The sequence below is a fragment of the Ailuropoda melanoleuca genome, chromosome 13, assembly GCF_002007445.2.
Source record: "Ailuropoda melanoleuca isolate Jingjing chromosome 13, ASM200744v2, whole genome shotgun sequence".
NCBI classification, from domain to species: domain Eukaryota; kingdom Metazoa; phylum Chordata; class Mammalia; order Carnivora; family Ursidae; genus Ailuropoda; species Ailuropoda melanoleuca.
In genome coordinates, this window is record NC_048230.1 from 34,597,912 (window position 1) to 34,618,791 (window position 20,880).

Sequence of the window (20,880 nt, forward strand, 5' to 3'; positions counted from 1 at the left end):
AGACGTGGAGCTCGATCTCACGACCCTGAGCTCATGACGTAAGCCAAAATCAAGAGTCTGCCACTTCACCAACTGAGCTACTGAGGTGCCCCACATTCTCCGAAAGTTTTGTAATTTCTTACAGCATGGGTGTATTTGGCTAGCAATATTCAAAATAAAATCCATCCCCAAATTCTTCCCTTTAAAATTATATCTTCCGTGATACACGCTTTATAGCTATAGCATTGTCATGATATATTATTATGTAATTGACAATTTTTTGGATAAGGGCAGTTTTGTCATTAAAAACAGGCTGACTATAATAAAGTTCATTTATTAGGATTAGGGAGTGTGATGATTGAAAATAAAGAACTTCATGATGCAGCCTTACATCTTTCAAACCTATAATGTATCAATGGCACACCCTGACTTTCTCAAATTGTTCTATGGTTTTACATTTACTCAGAAGGAAACACATGTGTTCAAATGAAGGAGAATTGTGGTGTCTGGAGTATCTGTTCTTTATCCCCACAAAGACAGTACAACAGTGAGGCATAGTCTCCAAATTGAACAGCCTTGTTAAATAATGATGTTAGTTCTTTACCTTTCAAGGCTTCCACTTTTTCATGATTTCCTTTTCTGTATTCTTTCTTTAGATTTCTTATCCTGAAAAAAGAGAGGAAAATGTTTTAAGGACGTTGTGGAAGTAGACAGAGAATTGAGAAATCATCAAAGCAATCAGCATTGAATAAAGCACATCCATGCTCTTAGAGCGAAGATATGCACAGCATGAGTACCCTGATTTAGGTTTTCTTCCCATCTCTCTGGATGCCTGTCTCCCCTTTTCTGCATCACCTGCCTCTTCCTTCTCCTCTTCTTCATCAGGAAGCAAAGAGGAGAGAGACAGAGTAAATCACAGAGAAAAGGTGAAGAATGACAAGGGACACAATGACAGCATCTGTCATAAAGAGAGAAGGCACAGACAGAGAGAAGAGCACCAAGAAGACGGAAAAAAAGAAAATGAGAATATGAAGATTATTTATTCCTTGATGTTTGTTGTTCTGCAAGAAGATATTCGTAAATATAAATGCTGACAATGTGGGAAAACAAAGTGCTTTTAACAATAATTGTGGTCTTTCATGAGTGGAACAGCTTGGATGTAGGTGGGCACAAAGAGGCACCCAAGAAATCTTTGTCACGTCTGTGTTTTGCCTGATAGACCTCTGGTCCCTTATCTGTTCTCCATTTGCAACTTCATGTAACTTACTTATTACCTGATGGCTTCTTTCCCATGGAATTCTGGAGACACAGGTTCAAAAGAGTCATTGGGTGAAGAATCTGAATCTGTTTCATTCTCAAGGGCCACATGATCAGCTCTTTGGTGTTGAAACCAAAAAGAGGATTTCATGAAAAACCAAGGAGAACGTCGATGTCCATATTCAGCTACACAGACAGGGGACAATGGAACATTGCATCAGTCGCCATTTTAAGGATTACTGACCACAGCACAGCTTCTCCAGACAACTGCTTTGGGAAGCATTTAGACACCCTTAAGATCCAGTACCAAGCACTAGCTTTCTTCATCTAGCGCTAATACAAGCATTAATAGTATAATGATCCTTAATCTCTTGCAAGTGTCTCTTTTTAACAAGAAACAATTTAAAGTATTGTGGTAGAATGAGATCTTAGAAAGCAATTCTATAAACAGAGCACAGAATACTGTTGGGCTCATTTTAGAAATTTTGAAAAAAATGCTTGATAATTTATATTCAATACGTTGTAGACTGTTATTTTAAAGAAATGCACTGAATGAAACTGCATTGAATCACCATTAGGTTCCTACTTACTGCGGAAAATGTTGTCAAAATATAATGTCAAAGCCAAATACAGAAGAGCATCAAAAACCAACATGAAAAGAGTAGCTATTATTAGGTATGGGTTGTCTGAAGGATCCAAATGGATGTTAGAATTCACATCAAAGTCCAAATGTATAAGCTGGATAAAAGATACATACATTGAATTTTAAAAGGATAAATAGAATATTAAGACTTTTTATTGTCTTATTTCTGCTGAACACTGGGATTGAACAGATAAATAAAACATGGCTCCTGTCTTCACAGAGCTCTAATCTATTGGAAGACGTAGCAGTGAATCCATCTAACTACAAAGCGTTTTGGGAAATTAGCCGAGGTAGGTACTAAGGGCTTAGAGACCATGGGCAGAAGTAGGCAAACCCTCTGGGAAGTAAAAACTCAAAGGATGGGATTCCTGAGGATTTCATCAGGCGTAGGATGGGGGCAAAGGGGACATTCTAGGAAGGGGACACTATGTGAAAGTCAAAACATGAAAGGCTAAAAGTACTTCAGTGGTTGAACAGAAGACAAAAGAATAATTTCTTATTATAGTGAGATACAATCACATTACATATAATGTAACCTTTTATGTAGCATTTTATGGTTAGGATGTCACACTTAGAATTAAACTTTCTAAGAGGTTCAGTTTCATGTACAACTGGCTAATTAAAAATAAAAATTTATTTCTTTTGAATTCCTGGTTTTCAAATACTTGCAATAATATCAAGGGTCATGTTTCCTGTGCACTAAATTAGTAGAATGTTCATTGGGACAACCCATTGAAAGCATCAGTAATAGAGTATCAACATATATTTAGTGACTTAAAATAAAGCCAGTTACTCTGAGAGAGAAAAATAAAAACCTCCCCAATACCTTAGATGTGTATCTTTACAAAAGTGGATGGGAATTTTGATGCTTAGAACATAGAGCATGAATTCCTGAGAGAGGATTTTTTAAATGTTCTGTAAAAAATGAAATAATTATATTAACTCTTACCTGGGCCATTCCAGCAGTAAAAGCAAAAGGGCTAAGAAGACATAAGGTCCATTCCAAAAATGCAGGAAGATGTCTGTACAATGCAGTGAATCCCAGACTCCCCCAAAAGACAGTAAGGAGAAAGACAACTAACCCAGTAAGGAAGGGTTTCTTTATCAACACGCTCATCAGGAAAGCTAAAGTTATCTGCGAGGAGAGAAAAACTTCAGGTAGTATATAATTCTCTGAGAATCATCAGTAGTATAATAAAAATAATTTCCTAATACAAAAATATACAACATCCATTCCTCCGCCCCCACCCCCAAATACTGTCTCATGCAAATACCCATACACTGCAAACAGGAACAGAAGAGGCGTGACCAGAATCGGTGAGAAATGACTGGTAGGTTTCTCTGAGATAGACAGAAAGAGAGAGAGAGATATTAAATTCACCAACTCACCAAAGACAGGCCATAGAGGAGAAAGAGGGTGAAGACCACCACGAAGCCAGTTAGGACGACAACTTGGGCGGATTTTACAATAAGAGCCATCAAAGTAGCCACAATAAAGATGAAGCCAGCATACATCAAACCCCAGGAAAGCCTAGCACAGAAACGAAGCATCAGTTCAAGGGCTGGTACTTTATCACTTGATTTATGCATTTACTCTGAAAATGATTTGGGAAGCTTACCCTCTATCAAGAGTAAAGAGAATATAATCAGCTAAGAGATTAGATTAGAAAACGTCTCTGTCCCCAAAGTTCGTATGCTACTGGAGAAGGTAAGCAATAACAAGTACAGAGATCAAGTAGGCAACTAATTGCAAAATAAGAAAAGAAATAGACTGAGTCATATAATGAGGGTAATTGGGAAAGGTTTTCTGGGAAGACATCTACGACCTACGTGTCCATTCTGGACTTCTTTTCAGTAAAGTATAAACACTATGGACAAAAAACAGATGACGAAGCAGGGATCAGCAAACTTTTTCTCTGATGAGCCAGATAGTAAATCTTTTAGGCTTTTCGGACCATACGGTCTCTTGCAACTACTGAAGTCTGCCTTTGCAGTCACGGACAGCGTGCAAATGACTGGGCTCTGCTCCAATAACAATTTATTTGTAGACACTGACATTTGAATTTCATATAAACTATGTGCTACATTGTCACTATATGATCTGAGAGGTAGTTACTGAATCTCTTTAAATTTCCTTAATGTCTATTGAAAAATAAGATAAACAAAATGTATGTTATGTGTTTAATGTGACAACTGGTTTATAACAAGTCCTTCAAAGTATAAAATGCCATCATGTTTTGGGAAGTCTTGCCTAGTTATAATGATGCCCTTTGCTCAATCACGTCTGTTCATCTGAAATTGTTCATCTCTCCAAGTCCTATAAACTTCTTAATTTCATTCATATGTGGTATCAATAGAATGTCACAGCTTTTTCTTATGGGGGAAAAATCCTGATTTTTTTAACCTTCCCTCATTGGATTTATTTGGTTTCTCTCTTCATCATATTGTTTACTTTTCTTTGATTCTCTGTAGATTTCTATTAAAAAAAATATAGTGAGCAAAATTTTCTTCAGTATTGAGCTCCAGAATTTTAATACAAAGAGACACCAGAAAAAACTCCCATTCTAGACCACTTTCTCACTTTTGCACTCAGTTAATTGAACATTTCTGGAGGAAAAAAAATAAATTGGTTTAAATTGGCAGCATTAAAAATGTGGGGTCTTCATACTCAACTGAACAGTGCCTTTTATTTTTAATTTATTTTTAATTTTTTAAAACTTTTTATTTTTTATTTTATTATTTTTTTTTTAAAGATTTTATTTATTTATTCGACAGAGATAGAGACAGCCAGCGAGAGAGGGAACACACAGGGGGAGTGGGAGAGGAAGAAGCAGGCCCATAGCAAGGAGCCTGATGTGGGGCTCGATCCCATAACGCCGGGATCACGCCCTGAGCCGAAGGCAGACGCTCAACCGCTGTGCCACCCAGGCGCCCCAAAACTTTTTATTTTTAAATTCAATTTATTAAAATATAATGTATTATTAGTTTGAGAGGTAGAGGTCAGTTATTCATCAGTCTTATATAACACCCCTTGCTCATTACATCATGTGCCTTCCTTAATGTCCATTACCCACTTACCCCATCCCTCCACCCCCCTTCCCTGCAGCAGCTCTCAGTTTGTGTCCTATGATTAAGAGTCTTTTATGGTTTGTCTCCCTCTCTGATTTCCATCTTGTTTTATTTTTTCCTCTCTTCCCCTATGATCCTGTTTTGTTTCTTAAATTCCACATATGAGTGAGATCGTATGATAATTGTCTTTCTCTGTTTGACTTATTTCACTTAGCAAAATACTTTCTAGTTCTATCCACGTCATTGCAAATGGCAAGATTTCAGTTTTTTTGTTGGCTGAGTAGTATTCCATTGTATATACACCACATATTCCTTATCCATTCATCTGTTGATGGACATCTGGGCTCTTTCCATAGTTTGGCTACTGTGGACATTGTTGCTATAAATATCGGGGTGCAGGTGCCCCTTCGGATCACTACATTTGTATCCTTAGGGTAAATACCCAGTAGTGCAATTGGTGGGTCATAGGGTAGTTCTATTTTCAACTTTTTGTGGAACCTTCTATACTGTTTTCCAGAGTGGCTACACCAGCTTGTATTCCCACCAACAGTGTAGGAGGGTTCCCCTTTCTCTGTAACCTCACCAGCATCTGTTGTTTCCTGACTTGTTAATTTTAGCCATTTTGACTGGTGTGAGGTGGTAGCTCATTGTGGTTTTGATTTGTACTTCTCTGATGCTGAGTGATATTGAGCATTTATTCATGTGTCTGTTGGCCATTTGTATTTCTTCTTGGGAGAAATGTCTGTTCATGTCTTCTGCCCATTTCTTGATTGGATTACCTGTTCTTTGGGTGTTGAGTTTGATAAGCTCTTTATAGATTTTGGATGTTAGCCCTTTATCTGATAAGACATTTACAAATATCTTCTGCCATTCTTTTGGTTGACTTTTTGTTTTGTCGACTGTTTCCTTTGCTGTGCAAAAGTCTTTTATGTTGATGAAGTCCCAATAGTTCATTTTTGCCTTTGTTTCCCTTACCTTTGGAGATGTGTCTAGCAAGAAGTTGCTGTAGTCAAGATCATAGAGTTCGCTGCCTGTTTTCTCCTCTAGGATTTTGATGGATTCCTGTCTTGCATTTAGGTCTTTCACCCATTTTGAGTCTATTTTTGTGTGTGGTGTAAGAAAATGATCTAGTTTCATTCTTCTGCATGTGGCTGTCCAATTTTCCCAACACTATTTGTTGAAGAGACTGTCTTTTTTCCATTGGATATTCTTTCCTGCTTTGTTGAAGATCATTAGACCATAGAGTAGAAGGTCCATTTCTGGGCTCTCTATTCTGTTCCATTAATCTATGTGTCTGTTTTTGTGCCAGTACCATAGTGTTTTAATGATTACAGCTTTGTAATAGAGCTTGAAGTCTGGGATTGTGATGCCACCAGCCTTGGTTTTCCTTTTCAACATTCCTTTGGCTATGTGGGGTCTTTTCTGGTTCAACACAAATTTTAGGATTATTTCTTCCAGTTCTGTGAAAAAAAATTGATGGTATTTTGATAGGGATTGCACTGAATGTATAGATTGCTCTAGGGAGCATAGACATTTTAACAGTATTTGTTCTTCCAATTCATGAGCATGGAACATTTTTCCATTTCTTTGTGTCTTCCTTTCTTTTATGAATGTTCTATAGTTTTCTGAGTACAGATCCTTTGCCTCTTTTATTAGATTTATTCCTAAGTATCTTATGATTTTGGGTGCAATTGTAAATGGGATCAACTCCTTAATTTCTCTTTTTTTCTGTCTCATTGTTAGTGTATAGAAATGCAACTAATTTCTGTGCATTGATTTTATATCCTGCCACTTTGCTGAATTCCTGTATGAGTTCTAGCAATTTTGGGGTGGAGTCTTTTGGGTTTTCCACATAGGGTATCATGTCATCTGTGAAGAGAGTTTGACTTCTTTTTTGCCGATTTGGATGCCTTTTATTTTCTCTTGTTGTCTGGTTGCTGAGGTTAGGACTTCTAGTACTATGTTGAACAACAGTGGTGATAGTGGACATCCCTGCCATGTTCCTTCTTAGGAGAAAAGCTCTCAGTTTTTCTCCATTGAGAGTGATATTCACTGTGGGCTTTTCATATATGGCTTTTATGATATTAAGATATGTTCCCTTTATCCCTACACTGTGAAGAGTTTTAATCAAGAAAGGATGCTGTACTTTGTCAAATGATTTTTCTGCATCTGTTGAGAAGGTTATATGGTTCTTGTCCTTTTTTATTAATAAAGTGTATCACATTGATTGATTTGCAGATATTGAACCACGCTTGCAGCCCAGGAATAAATCCCATGTGATCATGATGAATAATCCTTCTAATGTACTGTTGGATCCTATTGGCTAGTATCTTGGTGAGAATTTTCGCATCCATGTTCATCAGGGATATTGGTCTGTAATTCTCCTTTTTGGTGGGGTCTTTGTCTGGTTTTAGGATCAGGGTAATGTTGGCCTCATAGAAAGAGTTTGGAAGTTTTCTTTGCATTTCAATTTTTTGAAACAGCTTCAGAAGAATAGGCATTAATTCTTCTTTAAAGGTTTGGTAGAATTCTGCTGAGAAGCCATCTGGCCCTGGACTCTTTATTGTTGGGAAATTTTTTGATCACTGCTTCAATTTCCTTGGTGGTTATGGATCTATTCAGGTTTTCTATTTCTTCCTCTTTCCGTTTTGGTAGGTTATACATCTCTAGGAATGCACCTATTTCTTCCAGATTGCCTAGTTTGTTTTTATAATTGTATTTCTTCAGGGTTGGTTTTGATGTTTCCTCTTTCTTTCATGATTTTATTTATTTGGGTCTTTTTTTCTTTTTGATAAGTCTGGCCAGGGGTTTATCAATCTTATTAATTCTTTCAAAGAACAAGCTCCTAGTTTTGTTGATCTGTTCTACTGTTCTTTTGATTTCTATTTCATTGATTTCTGCTCTAATCTTTTTTTAAGATTCTCATTTTTATTTATTTGAGAGAGAGAGAGAGAGAGAGCATGGGCAGGGGAGAGGTAGAGGGAAAGATAAAGGGAGAAACAGACTCTCTGCTAAGCAGGGAGCCAGATGTGGTGCTGGATTCCAGGACCCTGGGATCATGAGTCAAGTCAAAGGCAGATGCTTAACTGACAGAGCCACCCAGGTGGCACCCAATTCTGCCCTAATCTTTATTAATTATCTTCTGCTGTGTTTAAACTTTATTTGCTGTTCTTTCTCCAGCTCCTCTAGATGTAAGGTTAGGTTGTGTATTTGAGACATTTCTTGTTTCTTGAGAAAGCCTTGTATTGTTATATACTTCCCTCTTATGACTGCCTTTGCTGCATCCCAAAAGTTTTGAACAGTTGTGTTTTCATTTTCATTTGTTTTCATGAATTTTTTAAAATTCTTTAATTTCCTGGTTGACCTATTCATTCTTTAGTAGGATGCTCTTTAGTTCTTTCCAAATTTCCTCTTGTGATTGCGTTCCAGTTTCAAAGCATTGTGGTCTGAAAATATGCAGGGAATGATCCTAACCTTTGGTACCAGTTGAGACCTGATTTGTGACCCAGGATGTGGTCTATTTGGGAGGACGTTCCATGTGCTCTTGAGAAGAATATGAATTCTCTTACTTTAGGAGGGAATGCTCTGAATATATCAGTGAAGTCCATCTGGTCCAGCGTGTCATTCAAAACCCTTGTTTCCTTGTTGATTTTCTGCTTAGATGATCTGTCCATTGCAGTGAGAAGGGTGTTAAAGTCCCCTACTATTTTTGTATTATTATCAATGCATTTCTTTAATTCTGTTATTAATTGGCTTATATAATTGGCTGCTCCCATGTCAGGAGCATAAATATTTACAATTGTTAGATCTTCTTGTTGGATAGACCCTTTAATTTTAATATAATGTCCTTCCTCATCTCTTATTACAGTCTTTGGTTTAAAATTTAATTTGTCTGACACGAGGATTCCACCTCAGCTTTCTTTTGATGTCCATTAGCATGATAAATGGTCTTCCATCCCCTTACTCTCAATCTGGAGGTGTATTTGCATCTAAAATGAGTCTCTTGCAAATAGCATATCGATGGGTCTTGTTTTTTTTTTATCCAATCTGATAACCTGTGTCTTTTGATTGGGGCATTTAGCCCATTTATATTCAGAGTAATTATTGAAAGATATGAATTTAGTGCCATTATAGTACCTGTAAAGTCACTGTTTCTGTAGATTGTCTCTGTTCCTTTCTGGTCTATGTTACTTTTGGGCTCTATTTTCTCCTAAAGGATCCATTTTAATATTTCTTGCAGGGCTGATTTAGTGTTCACAAATTCTTTTACTTTCTGTTTGTCCTGGAAGCTTTTTATCTATTTTATTTTATTTTATTTTATTTTATTTTTTTAAAGATTTTATTTATTTATTTGACAGAGATAGAGACAGCCAGTGAGAGAGGGAACACAGGCAGGGGGAGTGGGAGAGGAAGAAGCAGACTCATAGCAGAGGAGCCTGATGTGGGGCTCGATCCCATAATGCCGGGATCACGCCCTGAGCCGAAGGCAGACACTTAACCACTGTGCCACCCAGGCGCCCCATCTCTTCTATTTTAAATGGCAGTCTAGCTGGATAAAGTATTCTTGGTTGCATATTTTTCCCATTTAGCACTCTGAATATATGATGCCATTCCTTTCTGGCTTGCCAGGTCTCTGTGGATAGGTCTTCTGCCAGTCTAATGTTACTTGTAGGTCCTTGTAGGTTAAGGACCTCTTGTCCTGAGCTGTTTTCAGGATTTTCTCTTTGTCTCTGAGATTTGCAAGTTTCACTATTATATGTTGGGGTGTTAACCTAGTTCAACTGATTGTTGAGGGGGCTTCTCTGTGCCTCCTGGACTTGAATGCCTGTTTCCTTCCCCAGATTAGGGAAGTTCTCTGCTTTAATTTGCTCCAATATACCTTCTGCCCCTCCCCATTATTCTAATATTGTTTTGCTTTATGGTATCATTTATATCTTGAATTCTCCCCCTCGAGATCCAGTAGTTGTTTATCTCTCTTTTTCTCAGCTTCTTTATTCTCCATCATTTTGTCTTCTTTATCACTAATTCTCTCTTCTGCCTCATTTATCCTAGGAGTTAGAGCCTCCATTTTTTATTGCATCTCATTAATAGCCTTTTTGATTTTGACTTGATTATATTTTAGTTCTTTTATTTCTTCAGAAAGGGATTTTCTAGTGTCTTCTATTTTTTTTTTATAGCCCAGCTAGTATCTTTACAATCGTTATTCTGAATTCTAGTTCTGACATCTTACTTATAGCCATACTGATTAGGTTTCTGGCAGTCAGTACTTCCTCTTGTTCTCTTTTTCAAGGTGAGTTTTTCCATTTTGTCATTCTGTCTTGTAGAAAGTGGTCACTTTTCTATTTGTAGTTTTGCATCAATTCTTTTCTTAGATCTCCAGTTGAGCTCATAGGTGCTCAGAATGGTTGGAGAGCTATCTAGCTGAATTCCCAGGACTAGATGAAACTAAGTTCTCCTACTCCTCCACCATCTTGGACTCCCCTAACATTCTTTTAAAAACTACATGGCGTATGTCCAGAGCTATTCTATACATTCTACAAATCTCATTTACCATTGACAATAACTTCAGTGTGTCAAGAAACCAAATTCAGGGGCACCTGGATGGCTCAGTCATTAAGCGTCTGCGTTTGGCTCAGGGAGTGATCCCGGGCGTTATGGGATCGAGCCCCACATGAGGGTCCTCTGCTGGGAGCCTGCTTCTTCCTCTCCTTCTCTCACTGGCTGTCTCTTTCTCTGTCAAATAAATAAATAAAATCTTGAAATAAAAAAAGAGAAACCAAATTCAAACCATGGCTTTTTCAGTCCAGAACTCATGCTTTTACTATTCTATATCTCAAATACATCCCTTGGCTAAACTCATTAAATTTTTTTTGTTGCTAGTTGGGAATCACTTCTTGGTTTCTTTTTGTTGTTGTTGTTTGTTTATTTTTTAAGATTTTATTTATTTATTTGACACAGAGCGAGAGCACAAGCAAGGGGAGCAGGAGAGGGAGAAGCAGGCTCCTGGCTGAGCAGGGAACCTGATGAGGGGCTCGATCCCAGGACCCTGGGATCATGACCTGAGCTGAAGGCAGATGCTTAACCAACTGAGCCACCCGCATCCCTCACTCCTTAGTTTCTTTCTTTCTTTTTTTTTTTTTTTAAGATTTTATTTATTTATTTGACAGAGATAGAGACAGCCAGTGAGAAGAGGGAACACAAGCAGGGGGAGTGGGAGAGGAAGAAGCAGGCTCCCAGCAGAGGAGCCTGATGTGGGCTCGATCCCACAATGCCGGGATCACACCCTGAGCCAAAGGCAGACGCTTAACCGCTGTGCCACCCAGGCGCCCCTCACTCCTTGGTTTCTTAACTTACATCTATTGTCCTCTCAGACTCTGACCCTTCCCAAATTTCTATCAACTGTCATCTAATATTGAGTGTTTAATTTTTGTTAAGCTCAATGCAAAGCACTTTAAATACATTCCCTTCTTTAATCTCCATGGCCAATGAGAGATAGATGCCATTACCAATGTTTTACAGAAAAGGAGACTGAGTTTTAAGAAATTAAGTAGCTTGTTTGGAGTGGTAGTGCTCAGATGGAGAAGACCCATCGCTTCCTGCCTCCCAGGGCTGTGTTCTCACCACTGTTAGTCTTCCACTAAGGAAGGTCTGTGCTGAAAGAGTATAACAGGATTTTTTTCCATCAGTGTCATCAGAGTGATGATTCATTCAATGAGAGGGCTGTATCAACCAGCCAATCTCACAAAATGTCTGAAATGTATATTAAATCGAACATTAGAAACCTTAAGTTCTTACATATTTGGATGCACTCGTGTCTAGCAACTAGGGACCGAGAGTCATCATTTTTATTTCTTAGTGACTTGGGTAGCAGCAGACATCTATGAGATCAGGCTTTCTTTAATTGAAAGAAGTATGAAAAGTTTCATTTACCAGGCTTACTTGAATCTTTTCCATTCATTTATAATGCACTGCTTTAGGAAAGAATCAAGTTTAAATATGATACTTCATAGGCTTAGGGAGTCCAACCAGCTAGCTTGCTGTGTTTACCTATGTTGCGTGATAGATTGTGGCCATGTAACTTACCAGAATGCTGACTCTCGAAGGCCCATCATCATCATCAATGACTTAATGTATTGTCTTTCTTGTGTAACATTGACTGATACATAGTAAATGAAAGCAGAAAAAGAAATAATGCAGAAGAATATGAAGAAGTCAGTCGCAACTCCAGCTTGGGCAACAAAAGGTAATATCTTCATATTTATACCAGTAATTGACATCAGCTCTTCCATCACTGAGTGATTTGTTGTGATCTAAGGGAAGGTATCAGTGAACACGTTGTTATCATCATGCCAATTGTAACCTTGTGTATTTTCTCTTAGTTATAAGAAATTATGTGCTTTCCACATTTAAATATTTATGTTCATCATGATCTGGCCCCTTGCAGTTCCTGGAACACTCCAAGTTCTGTCCTGACTCCTTAGAACATTCCTAGTTACCATCTTCACTGGACATAATTTTACTCATGCTTGAAGGCACAACTGAAATGTTGCTTCAGTTAGTCATCTTCTCTGATACTTCTCATCCGAGTATCTTCTCCTTCAGTGTTTGCCTTGCACGGCATGCGTAATTCCATGATAGGACCTGAACTCGTATTGTGACTTCATATCCATATTTCTGTCCCCTCACTATCCAGGATCCCTGGAGAAAAGTACCTGTGTTCTCCTTATTTCTTGATCCTCAGTGCTTAGTGTAATGACTTACAGAGAGCAGTTGCTCAGTGTATTGTGCCAAATAAATTAAGTGACTCAATTAATTAAATGCTAAGGTAGGGCAATCCATGATATCGAAATGCATCAAAATGTAATTTACAATGCAATTAGTTTTTTTGACTAATACTCACTTCTATGATAGCAGCATTAATGGCAGCTTGAAAAGCCACAAAGCCTTTCTCCCAGAACACTGAACCTTCACATGTGATTTTTTCATCCATCACTTGACAATGAGCTTTCATAAAAGAAGAGCACAACCATTTATGATGGGATGAGACGATCTTGGTTATAGGTAAAATCAAAGCTTCTAATGTTTCCAAATGCACTACAAGTCCCCAATAATACAGTGTATGGTAAAACTTCTCTGGTAAGGTTTGAAGAGTGCACCCAAGAAGAATACACCAGAATTGCTTGATGATTGTTGTTAAGACCATAATCAATAATTTTCATTCAATCGCATCTTTCTCTGACTTAGCCAAGAATGGTTATCTGAGCTTTGTTCTTCTGTTGCTTTTGCCAAGAAAGCACTACATATTTTCAAACATTTGGGAATCAATAAGCAAGAACTTTTCCTTCAGGTTATATTTAGGAATAGCACAGGAATAATAGCAAATGTAATTTCTTAATAAAACAACATGTTTAAGAACACAGGCTTTATTTAAATAAGAATGAATCTCATTTATGTTCAGAAATTAAGAGCACTCCCAGCATATGTTTGTGTCGACTTCAGCGATCACATGTGCCCTCTGGTGGCTAATGATATAATAGCAGAAAAAACACCTTCTAGTAGGAAAGTTACCTGAATGGTCTCTATGTTCCTTCATCTTGGGGATTCTCCCTCCCCAGAAAAACTTCAAATGATATGAGAAGGTATCATTAAAGATGACTTTCACTGCATCTATAGAGTAGTTTAAATCCAAATAGTCCATACTTTTCTCATCTGGCCACCCCATGATTTTTCTTCCTGGCATGTGAAAGAAAGAAGTAGCTAATAAGTAAGATTTCTATGTGATCCAATGACAGCAGGCCATATTCAATTATATTAAAATAATTTATGTTAAAGCTCTTTATTGACTAAAGACAGGGCTGGTCCTAAATAAGAGACTCATACAATGGGGGAGTGTCTAAAATAGTAGATAAAAATCAGAGTTATGTGGCAATCACTTTTATTACAAATAGATCATGCCCTTCCAAATAAACTTTTAAACTGATGATTTAAAGCATTGAATTTGGAATAATAGCAATACCACTATTATACCAGCAATACCCCTAGCAATACACAGACCTATCCAAAGTGGAAATATATCCTATAATTATAATACGTATTTTCATGTGACCATGGTGTCAATGTGGCCAAACCTCCGAAGACAACATAAAATTGTTAAATTTGGAGAACGGTTTTTCAAGATATCCACAAGATATCATGTGAATTAATGACTGTTACTGACCAAACCCAGGCCACTTAAACCGCTAATTCCCTGCAGCCTGGATTCTGATGGACACATGCTTCTAGTGCAATTGTCACACTCCTAACCCTCTGAGTCTCCTGCAATCTGGCAGCTGCCTCCAGAGGCTTCATCAGACTCTGGTCAAATCCCTTTGGCACGACTATAGGTGGTGGTGTTTTCTTTCATCAGAGTGTCAGGATTTCTGATGATCTGTTGTTTGGAGATACTATTAGCAGCCATGGACGCTCAGAGCCTAGATCCATTAATTCAATGGGAGTTTCAAAATGGTGATATTATATTGCCATCATTTGTTTTTTCTTTCCTGGTAGAAACCATTTATAAAACAGTACTCTCCATCCTCTGTTTGATTATCCACTAGTACAGTTCATATAGGATAAATGCTGGGTATCTTCCCTTTATATATGAATTTTCATAAGAAGAACTGATTTTTTTTAAAAGATTTTATTTATTTACTTGACAGAGAGACAGCCAGCGAGAGAGGGAACACAAGCAGGGGGAGTAGGAGAGGAAGAAGCAGGCTCCCAGTGGAGGAGCCTGATGTGGGCCTCGATCCCAGAACACCGGGATCACGCCCTGAGCCAAAGGCAGATGCTTAACGACTGCGCCACCCAGGCGCCCCAAGAAGAACTGATTTTGTACCATTCTCCAAAAGCAATTGTTTTCTTTTAATACATTATGAAATTTTTCTTTACCCTGTAAATTTCCTGTCCCAGACCCTGCATCTCCTTTCCTCCAGGACTGAGACTCCTGGGTTTTCAAGACACAGGGGTGAAAGTAAGAGACTATTCCATAATTACTCGTTTGGTATATCCCACTTCCCATATGTCACAGTTTTGGAGTAACAGTCTAACACTACCCTACCAGTACAGTAGCTGAAAATGGTTTGGGTTGTTTGCAGATTGGCTTACTCTGCTTTCCAATGGGTACTGGCTTCCTCTCCAGGGGTTCTTCTCAGGCCCATCAGATACCCCACTGCTCTCCTTCGCTCTCCTAACATCCCAGGGAGAGACGCCATGCAGGCTTGGCAGCTGCTGGTGCTTCTTCCCCACCCACTTATATTGTGGGATTTGGGGAAACACCTTACCATCCCGTTTTGTTGGTAACTACTGCCCATGATTTCTTGGTGCTGCTGTCTAATTTCTCTCTCAATTTTTTATGTATTTGAAGAGATTTAAAAACCATGCTGTCAACACTGTCCAATATTTCCAGAATCTTCTCACTAATATATATTTGAATGATACTGGACTGTCTCACTTTGATGCGGACTATAATGAGGATAATAGGAAATCCCCAAATAAATTTGTGTGTTTTGCAAATCGGGAAAACACCAAGAACTGCCGGAGAACATACCTTTCATGAATGGGGCTGAAGCCGCTTTGTTCATGATCTCCTGGGTTGTTTTGGATTCAGGTGCAAATGCAATCACATAATTAGAATCATTAAAATTATCCACACGTCCCAGATTCATTGCAGGCAATTGAGGAAAGTCATTAACTTGATGCAAATTGGAGGAAAGTCGGTATGCAAACAATACTAGAAGAAATGAGAAAAACCATTCCTACACAGCAATGAGAGAAAAAAGAAGCAAATCAGCAGTTGCTCACCCACAGATAAATCATCCATGAACAACTTCAAACATATAGTTTTGTTATGTAGCTCGGACCATTTTTTCCTATCTCCCGGTTTCCAAGTGTTTCCACCTTCATTTGTCCCTTGATCAGCATATTTTGAAATACAGGCATCACCCATCAAGAGAGAGTTGTGGCACTGATTCCAGTTATACCTGAGAGTCTAAGTTTATCATACTTTACTGTGAGTGTTAGAGGCTAGGCTGCTTCAGGAATGACCCAGGGGTTTACAGTCACGCTGACACCGGAGTATCAATGATGGAGAAATGTTAGGTGTCATGAAATTGGTTTCCAGCTCTCATCAACAGGAGCGAGGTCCTATTTTTATCTGCTGCTCCTAAAATACTGCTTATAAAAAGAATTTTTAAAAAAATCTTTGTCATTGTGACAACATTCCGAAATTGGAAATGCGACAGAATGCATTTGAAGTCTGGTGTTAAGAAGAGACCCTATTTCATCAAACAATGAATCATGGAACACTACAACAAAAACTAATGATGTACTGTATGGTGACCAACCTATGGTAATAAAAAAAAGAAGAAGAGACCCTATTACATACTTTTGATTCTAAATACAGGGGCTTTAAAATACCTTATTTGCCATTGGATCTTATTTTAGTATGTATGTTGCTCTATATCAAGATAGATCAATGGACAGATGTGATGCTTATATTAAAAACATTTAGGGGCGCCTGGGTGGCTCAGTCGTTAGGCGTCTGCCTTCAGCTCAGGGCGTGATCCCGGCGTTCTGGGATCGAGCCCCACATCAGGCTCCTCCGCTGTGAGCCTGCTTCTCCCTCTCCCACTCCCCCTGCTTGCGTTCCCTCTCTCGCTGGCTGTCTCTATCTCTGTCAAATAAATAAATAAAATCTTTAAAAAACTAAAAAATTTAAAAGGTTGGAAGTAACACATCTATATATGGTAGAAGCCAGCTTTTCTATTTATACTTATGTAATCTTTACTCCATGCAGGGATTTTTGTACACTTTATTTACTGTCAATCCAAGCATTCAATATGTATTTGTTGAAAGAACACACACACGCACACACATGCACGCACACGCACACACACGCACGCACGCACATGCACGCGCATACACACGCACATACACGCACACACACGCACACACATGCACACACACACACAATGTTCATAAGATCAAATGCTAACACATTAACTCTGGAACAATGGGTATTTTATAAGTGATTTTTTAAGTTAAAAGTAACTTTTTAAATGTTTTTTCTCAATTTGCTTAATTTTCTACACAAAATACATCTGATCATTCTTATCGGAAGAAAGTTCAGTACTGGCTTAATAGAAGCAAAAGTTCAAAATGCCATTTTCTTTTTCTGTTTGTTTATATACCCGTTACTTCTCTCAAATTGACATCGTCTATATCCTTAGTATAATTGTGTAGAAATGCTACAAGTTGTCTTTTGGAGATTTTTTTTTTTAATTCTAGATTAAATCTGGATGAAATTTGCTTCTTTCTTTGACTTTGACCCTGAACTGTTGTACCTGTTCCTTCATGAGTTTCAAATGACTTCAGATGTTAAGAATTATTATCTCTGCAATACAAAGACATGGTTTTATTTTTCAGGGAGCTTCTGAATATCAATTATGTAAAGAACGCCTCTAGTCAGACATAAAATAATAATATATTTCTTATATTATATTATTTTATATTTATTTTATTATATTATATATCATATATTATAATATGATATATAATATAATAAATATATTATTATTTATGTCTGACTAAAGGCGTTCTTTAAAAATGTATTATATAATATGATATATTATATATAATGTATTATATTATTATTATTAGGACTCTCATTTGAAATAATAGCAAAGTCTAGAATTGGAAAAATTTTCCAAGCTGTTAGTTAAAAATAGAACATATATATGAAACATTAAATAATGAAGACAAGCTGTGTGCAGTGTCCCAAAAAACACATTTCTCCTCTTTTAAAATGAGAACATGTAGACTCTGAACCATACCAAGAAGGTCTCTCTCTTCATCCTCCATTTCTTCAGAAAGTTCTTGCAGAGGAGAGCCCATGTTTGCTGACCCACATTTATGTGCCTCTTGCTCATTCTGACCTGTTTATTTTAAAATAAAGAAGTAAAGGAAGTAAACGTGAAGGTCTGAAATAGGAAACATTGTGCAATCAAACCAAAAAGAAACATCGTAACAGCTGTTTCCAATTGCGTGTTTAGGAAAGGGAGCCAGAAGCCTAAAAATATACGGAGGGAAGTTCAAGTTAACTTACAAATCAATTAGTTTAATCCTCACAATAAACCTTTGGGATAGATCCTATTATTCTCCCCATTTAAAAGATGAGGGATACGGGGCGTCTGGGTGGCACAGTGGTTAAGCGTCTGCCTTCGGCTCAGGGCATGATCCCAGAGTTATGGGATCGAGCCCCACATCAGGCTCCTCCGCTATGAGCCTGTTTCTTCCTCTCCCACTCCCCCTGCTTGTGTTCCCTCTCTCGCTGGCTGTCTCTATATCTGTCAAATAAATAAAAATAAAATCTTTAAAAAAAATAAAAAATAAAAGATGAGGGATAGGAGGCACACAGAGTCTAGGTGACTTGTCAGCCAAATACAGCTAATAGTGGCAGAACCAGTGCTTTAACCTGGATGACCAAGTTCTGGAGACCTCACTTTAACCACTGTGTTAATGCTGTTATCGAAATTTGTCTAAGGATTGTGTGGATCAATTCTGCACTTAGTGCACAATTAGAAATGTTACCAACATCCAGACAGGGGGTGAGGAGCTCGAGGAGGGATTCACTCAGACTACTTAGCCACGGGCTTTGGCCTGTGCAGTCATTATCAGGAGCCCCCAAACGCTGGAACGTAAGGAAAGATTAATTACTCTCAAGAGGCAGAGAAAATATATGATCTTTCAAAAGAAAACTTTATTATAATAAACAGAAGAAAAGTTTTTAAATCTTCCATTTAACGACTATAATAGAATACAAGAATGGAAGAAGAAATGAAAAGCAAATTACATATTTAAAAACCCCCTTGAAGTCAGTAAAGAACATAAAATCTATGAAACAGAAAAATTTCATAATCTTGCCAGATTTTCAAAGAAAATTAAAACTCATTTAAAAATGATGAGAGAGAGAAAAGTACATGAAGTAGAAAGAAAAACATAGGATCAAAAGTTAAGTATTTGGTAAAGAGAGACCCAGGAAAAAGAAAAAAAATAGTTGGGAGAAAAATATATTGGAGAAAATACATTGTAAAAAGGCCAATGGAAATTAATCTTTCAAGGAAATGGGAAGACATGTATATTTCCCAGAAAGGGTCCCCAAGTACCAAATACAATGACAAAAAATAATGATAGTTTTAAAATTAAAGGATAGTGGGGAAAATTACAATCAAGTTGCCAGGGTAGAGGTGGGGTCGTCCTGGAAGGAGTGAGTAAACACTTTATAATGGAACAAAAATCAGCCTGATATCTTCAAAGTGGAAGTGAAAAAGTGATTTGCCCATTTTCCTTTGAAAAAGCTACCCAAAGGGACAAATACAAAGAACACTGAAGAAGTATCTATTTGCAATAAAATTAGAATAGGATTTAACCCCAAACCACAGATACTCCCCCATGAAATGTCAGCCAAATTACTAAATTTTGCCTCCAACTAAGGAATACACACAAAAAAGTTTTTCGACTTTCCTGAGCACAGTGTGCGTATTAATTGAAGATTGAGAAAATTAATTGAATCTAAAATTATGAAGAAATCCCTGAAATCCACACAATATTCTCTCGCTTGAAACGACCGGTAGGGCTAAAGGCCATGGCAGAAGCTTGGCGTCTGGTTCCACCTCATGGAATGTCAGGGAGGTGATGAGAATCTGCATGAATACAATATCATTTTGTTCAAGTCCCCAGCTGAGATATAGAAGAATGTGGAACATCTTTACACCAATGGTAAGAAACAACACAACACAAACACAATTAAAACCATATTTCCCATAACACGAACAAAAAAACCATAGATGCAAGACCTTAATGAACTGAATTCTCAAGAAAGACAAGCCCATGAGGGGTGCAAAGAGAGCCACCCTTGCGGCTTCCATAGATAAGCACCTCATTTGGGTGTGGGCAGAGAAATAAGGTGCATCCACTGGAAAGAATATTTGCAAAGATGAGGAGGGAAAAAAAGTCAACCCTTAGGTGATGTATGGGTGGGATGCAAAAAGTAGAACTGAAAAGAGTTGAAAATGCCAAGGATAAAAACAGCCTAACCAATTTTGTCTTCACCCTATAGCCATGTTGGATTTTCACTCAAAAGAAGTGAAAGAGGTGAAAAAGGTCCTGAAAAATAGAGAGAACCTCTTGAAGTTCTGTGCTTTCTCATGCTGTCCAATTCTGAGACCCTGCCAGAGTTGGACCCAGTGGTGTGAAGATGCTATTTGTTGGAAAAGTCTGAGCAGAAAAATATAGTTCTTGTGGTAGGGTCTGTTGGGTAAAGAGGTATGTGTCGTGTCATTACAGACAAATTTGATTCTTGCAAAGTTGCAGGCCCCATTTTATTGCCAGTAGAAAAGAGCACCTAAAATAATTTTCAGATCAATGATGTCTGTTACTCCTGCATGCATATGAGTGGATAGGTGGGAGGTAGAAATAGGGAGAGAGGGTGAGCAAACAACAAACACATGCATCAGATAAATTTGTATTTGGAGTTTCTTGAACTGGAACTCGTTCTAACAGTATATTATTGGAGACGATTTAGGCCTGATGATTTGCAGGCACCCATGTTGCTCTGCAGTTGTCAGTGGAAGGTCATCCTTTGCCTCCAATTTATGGGCTCAACCTTGGCCCTGGGGGTAATCCATGTAAGGGCTTAGGCTCACAGGGAGAGAGCACTAGCCTTTAGGCTTGAACACAGGTCTACCAGTCAGCCAGACTGTCAGTTTCCAATAAGTAGGCCCAGTCATCAGCAACTCCTTATAGAATTTTTTGCAGAGGACATTATGTATAGAGAACATATATAACAACAACCATTCAGGACATAGCTGTCTAACAGCCATTAAATGGTCTCT

The 20,880-nt window shown here is 37.9% G+C and overlaps 1 protein-coding gene across 10 annotated transcripts in view; it reads right to left on the minus strand.

The window, feature by feature from the left end:
- Window positions 1-20,880, minus strand: part of ABCA9 (ATP binding cassette subfamily A member 9) — a 72,379-nt gene that overhangs the window by 36,916 nt on the left and 14,583 nt on the right. For 8 of the 10 annotated variants that reach the window (XR_004619795.1, XM_019806366.2, XM_034641179.1 and 5 more), the window contains exons 2-11: window positions 17,821-17,922; window positions 15,537-15,744; window positions 13,517-13,681; window positions 12,849-12,952; window positions 12,032-12,258; window positions 3,269-3,410; window positions 2,829-3,014; window positions 1,827-1,974; window positions 1,254-1,422; window positions 584-645 (exon numbers count right to left, since the gene is read on the minus strand). Coding sequence is in view for 9 of the 10 variants with exons in the window: in XM_019806366.2 (XP_019661925.1) it covers window positions 584-645; window positions 1,254-1,422; window positions 1,827-1,974; window positions 2,829-3,014; window positions 3,269-3,410; window positions 12,032-12,258; window positions 12,849-12,952; window positions 13,517-13,681; window positions 15,537-15,744; window positions 17,821-17,916 (1,507 nt within the window). In the remaining variant the exon portion in view is untranslated. Of the gene's footprint in view, window positions 1-583; window positions 646-1,246; window positions 1,423-1,826; window positions 1,975-2,828; window positions 3,015-3,268; window positions 3,411-12,031; window positions 12,259-12,848; window positions 12,953-13,516; window positions 13,682-15,536; window positions 15,745-17,820; window positions 17,923-20,880 lie in introns of those variants that run through there. The other 2 variants (XM_019806369.2, XM_034641180.1) reach the window with 2 other exon arrangements.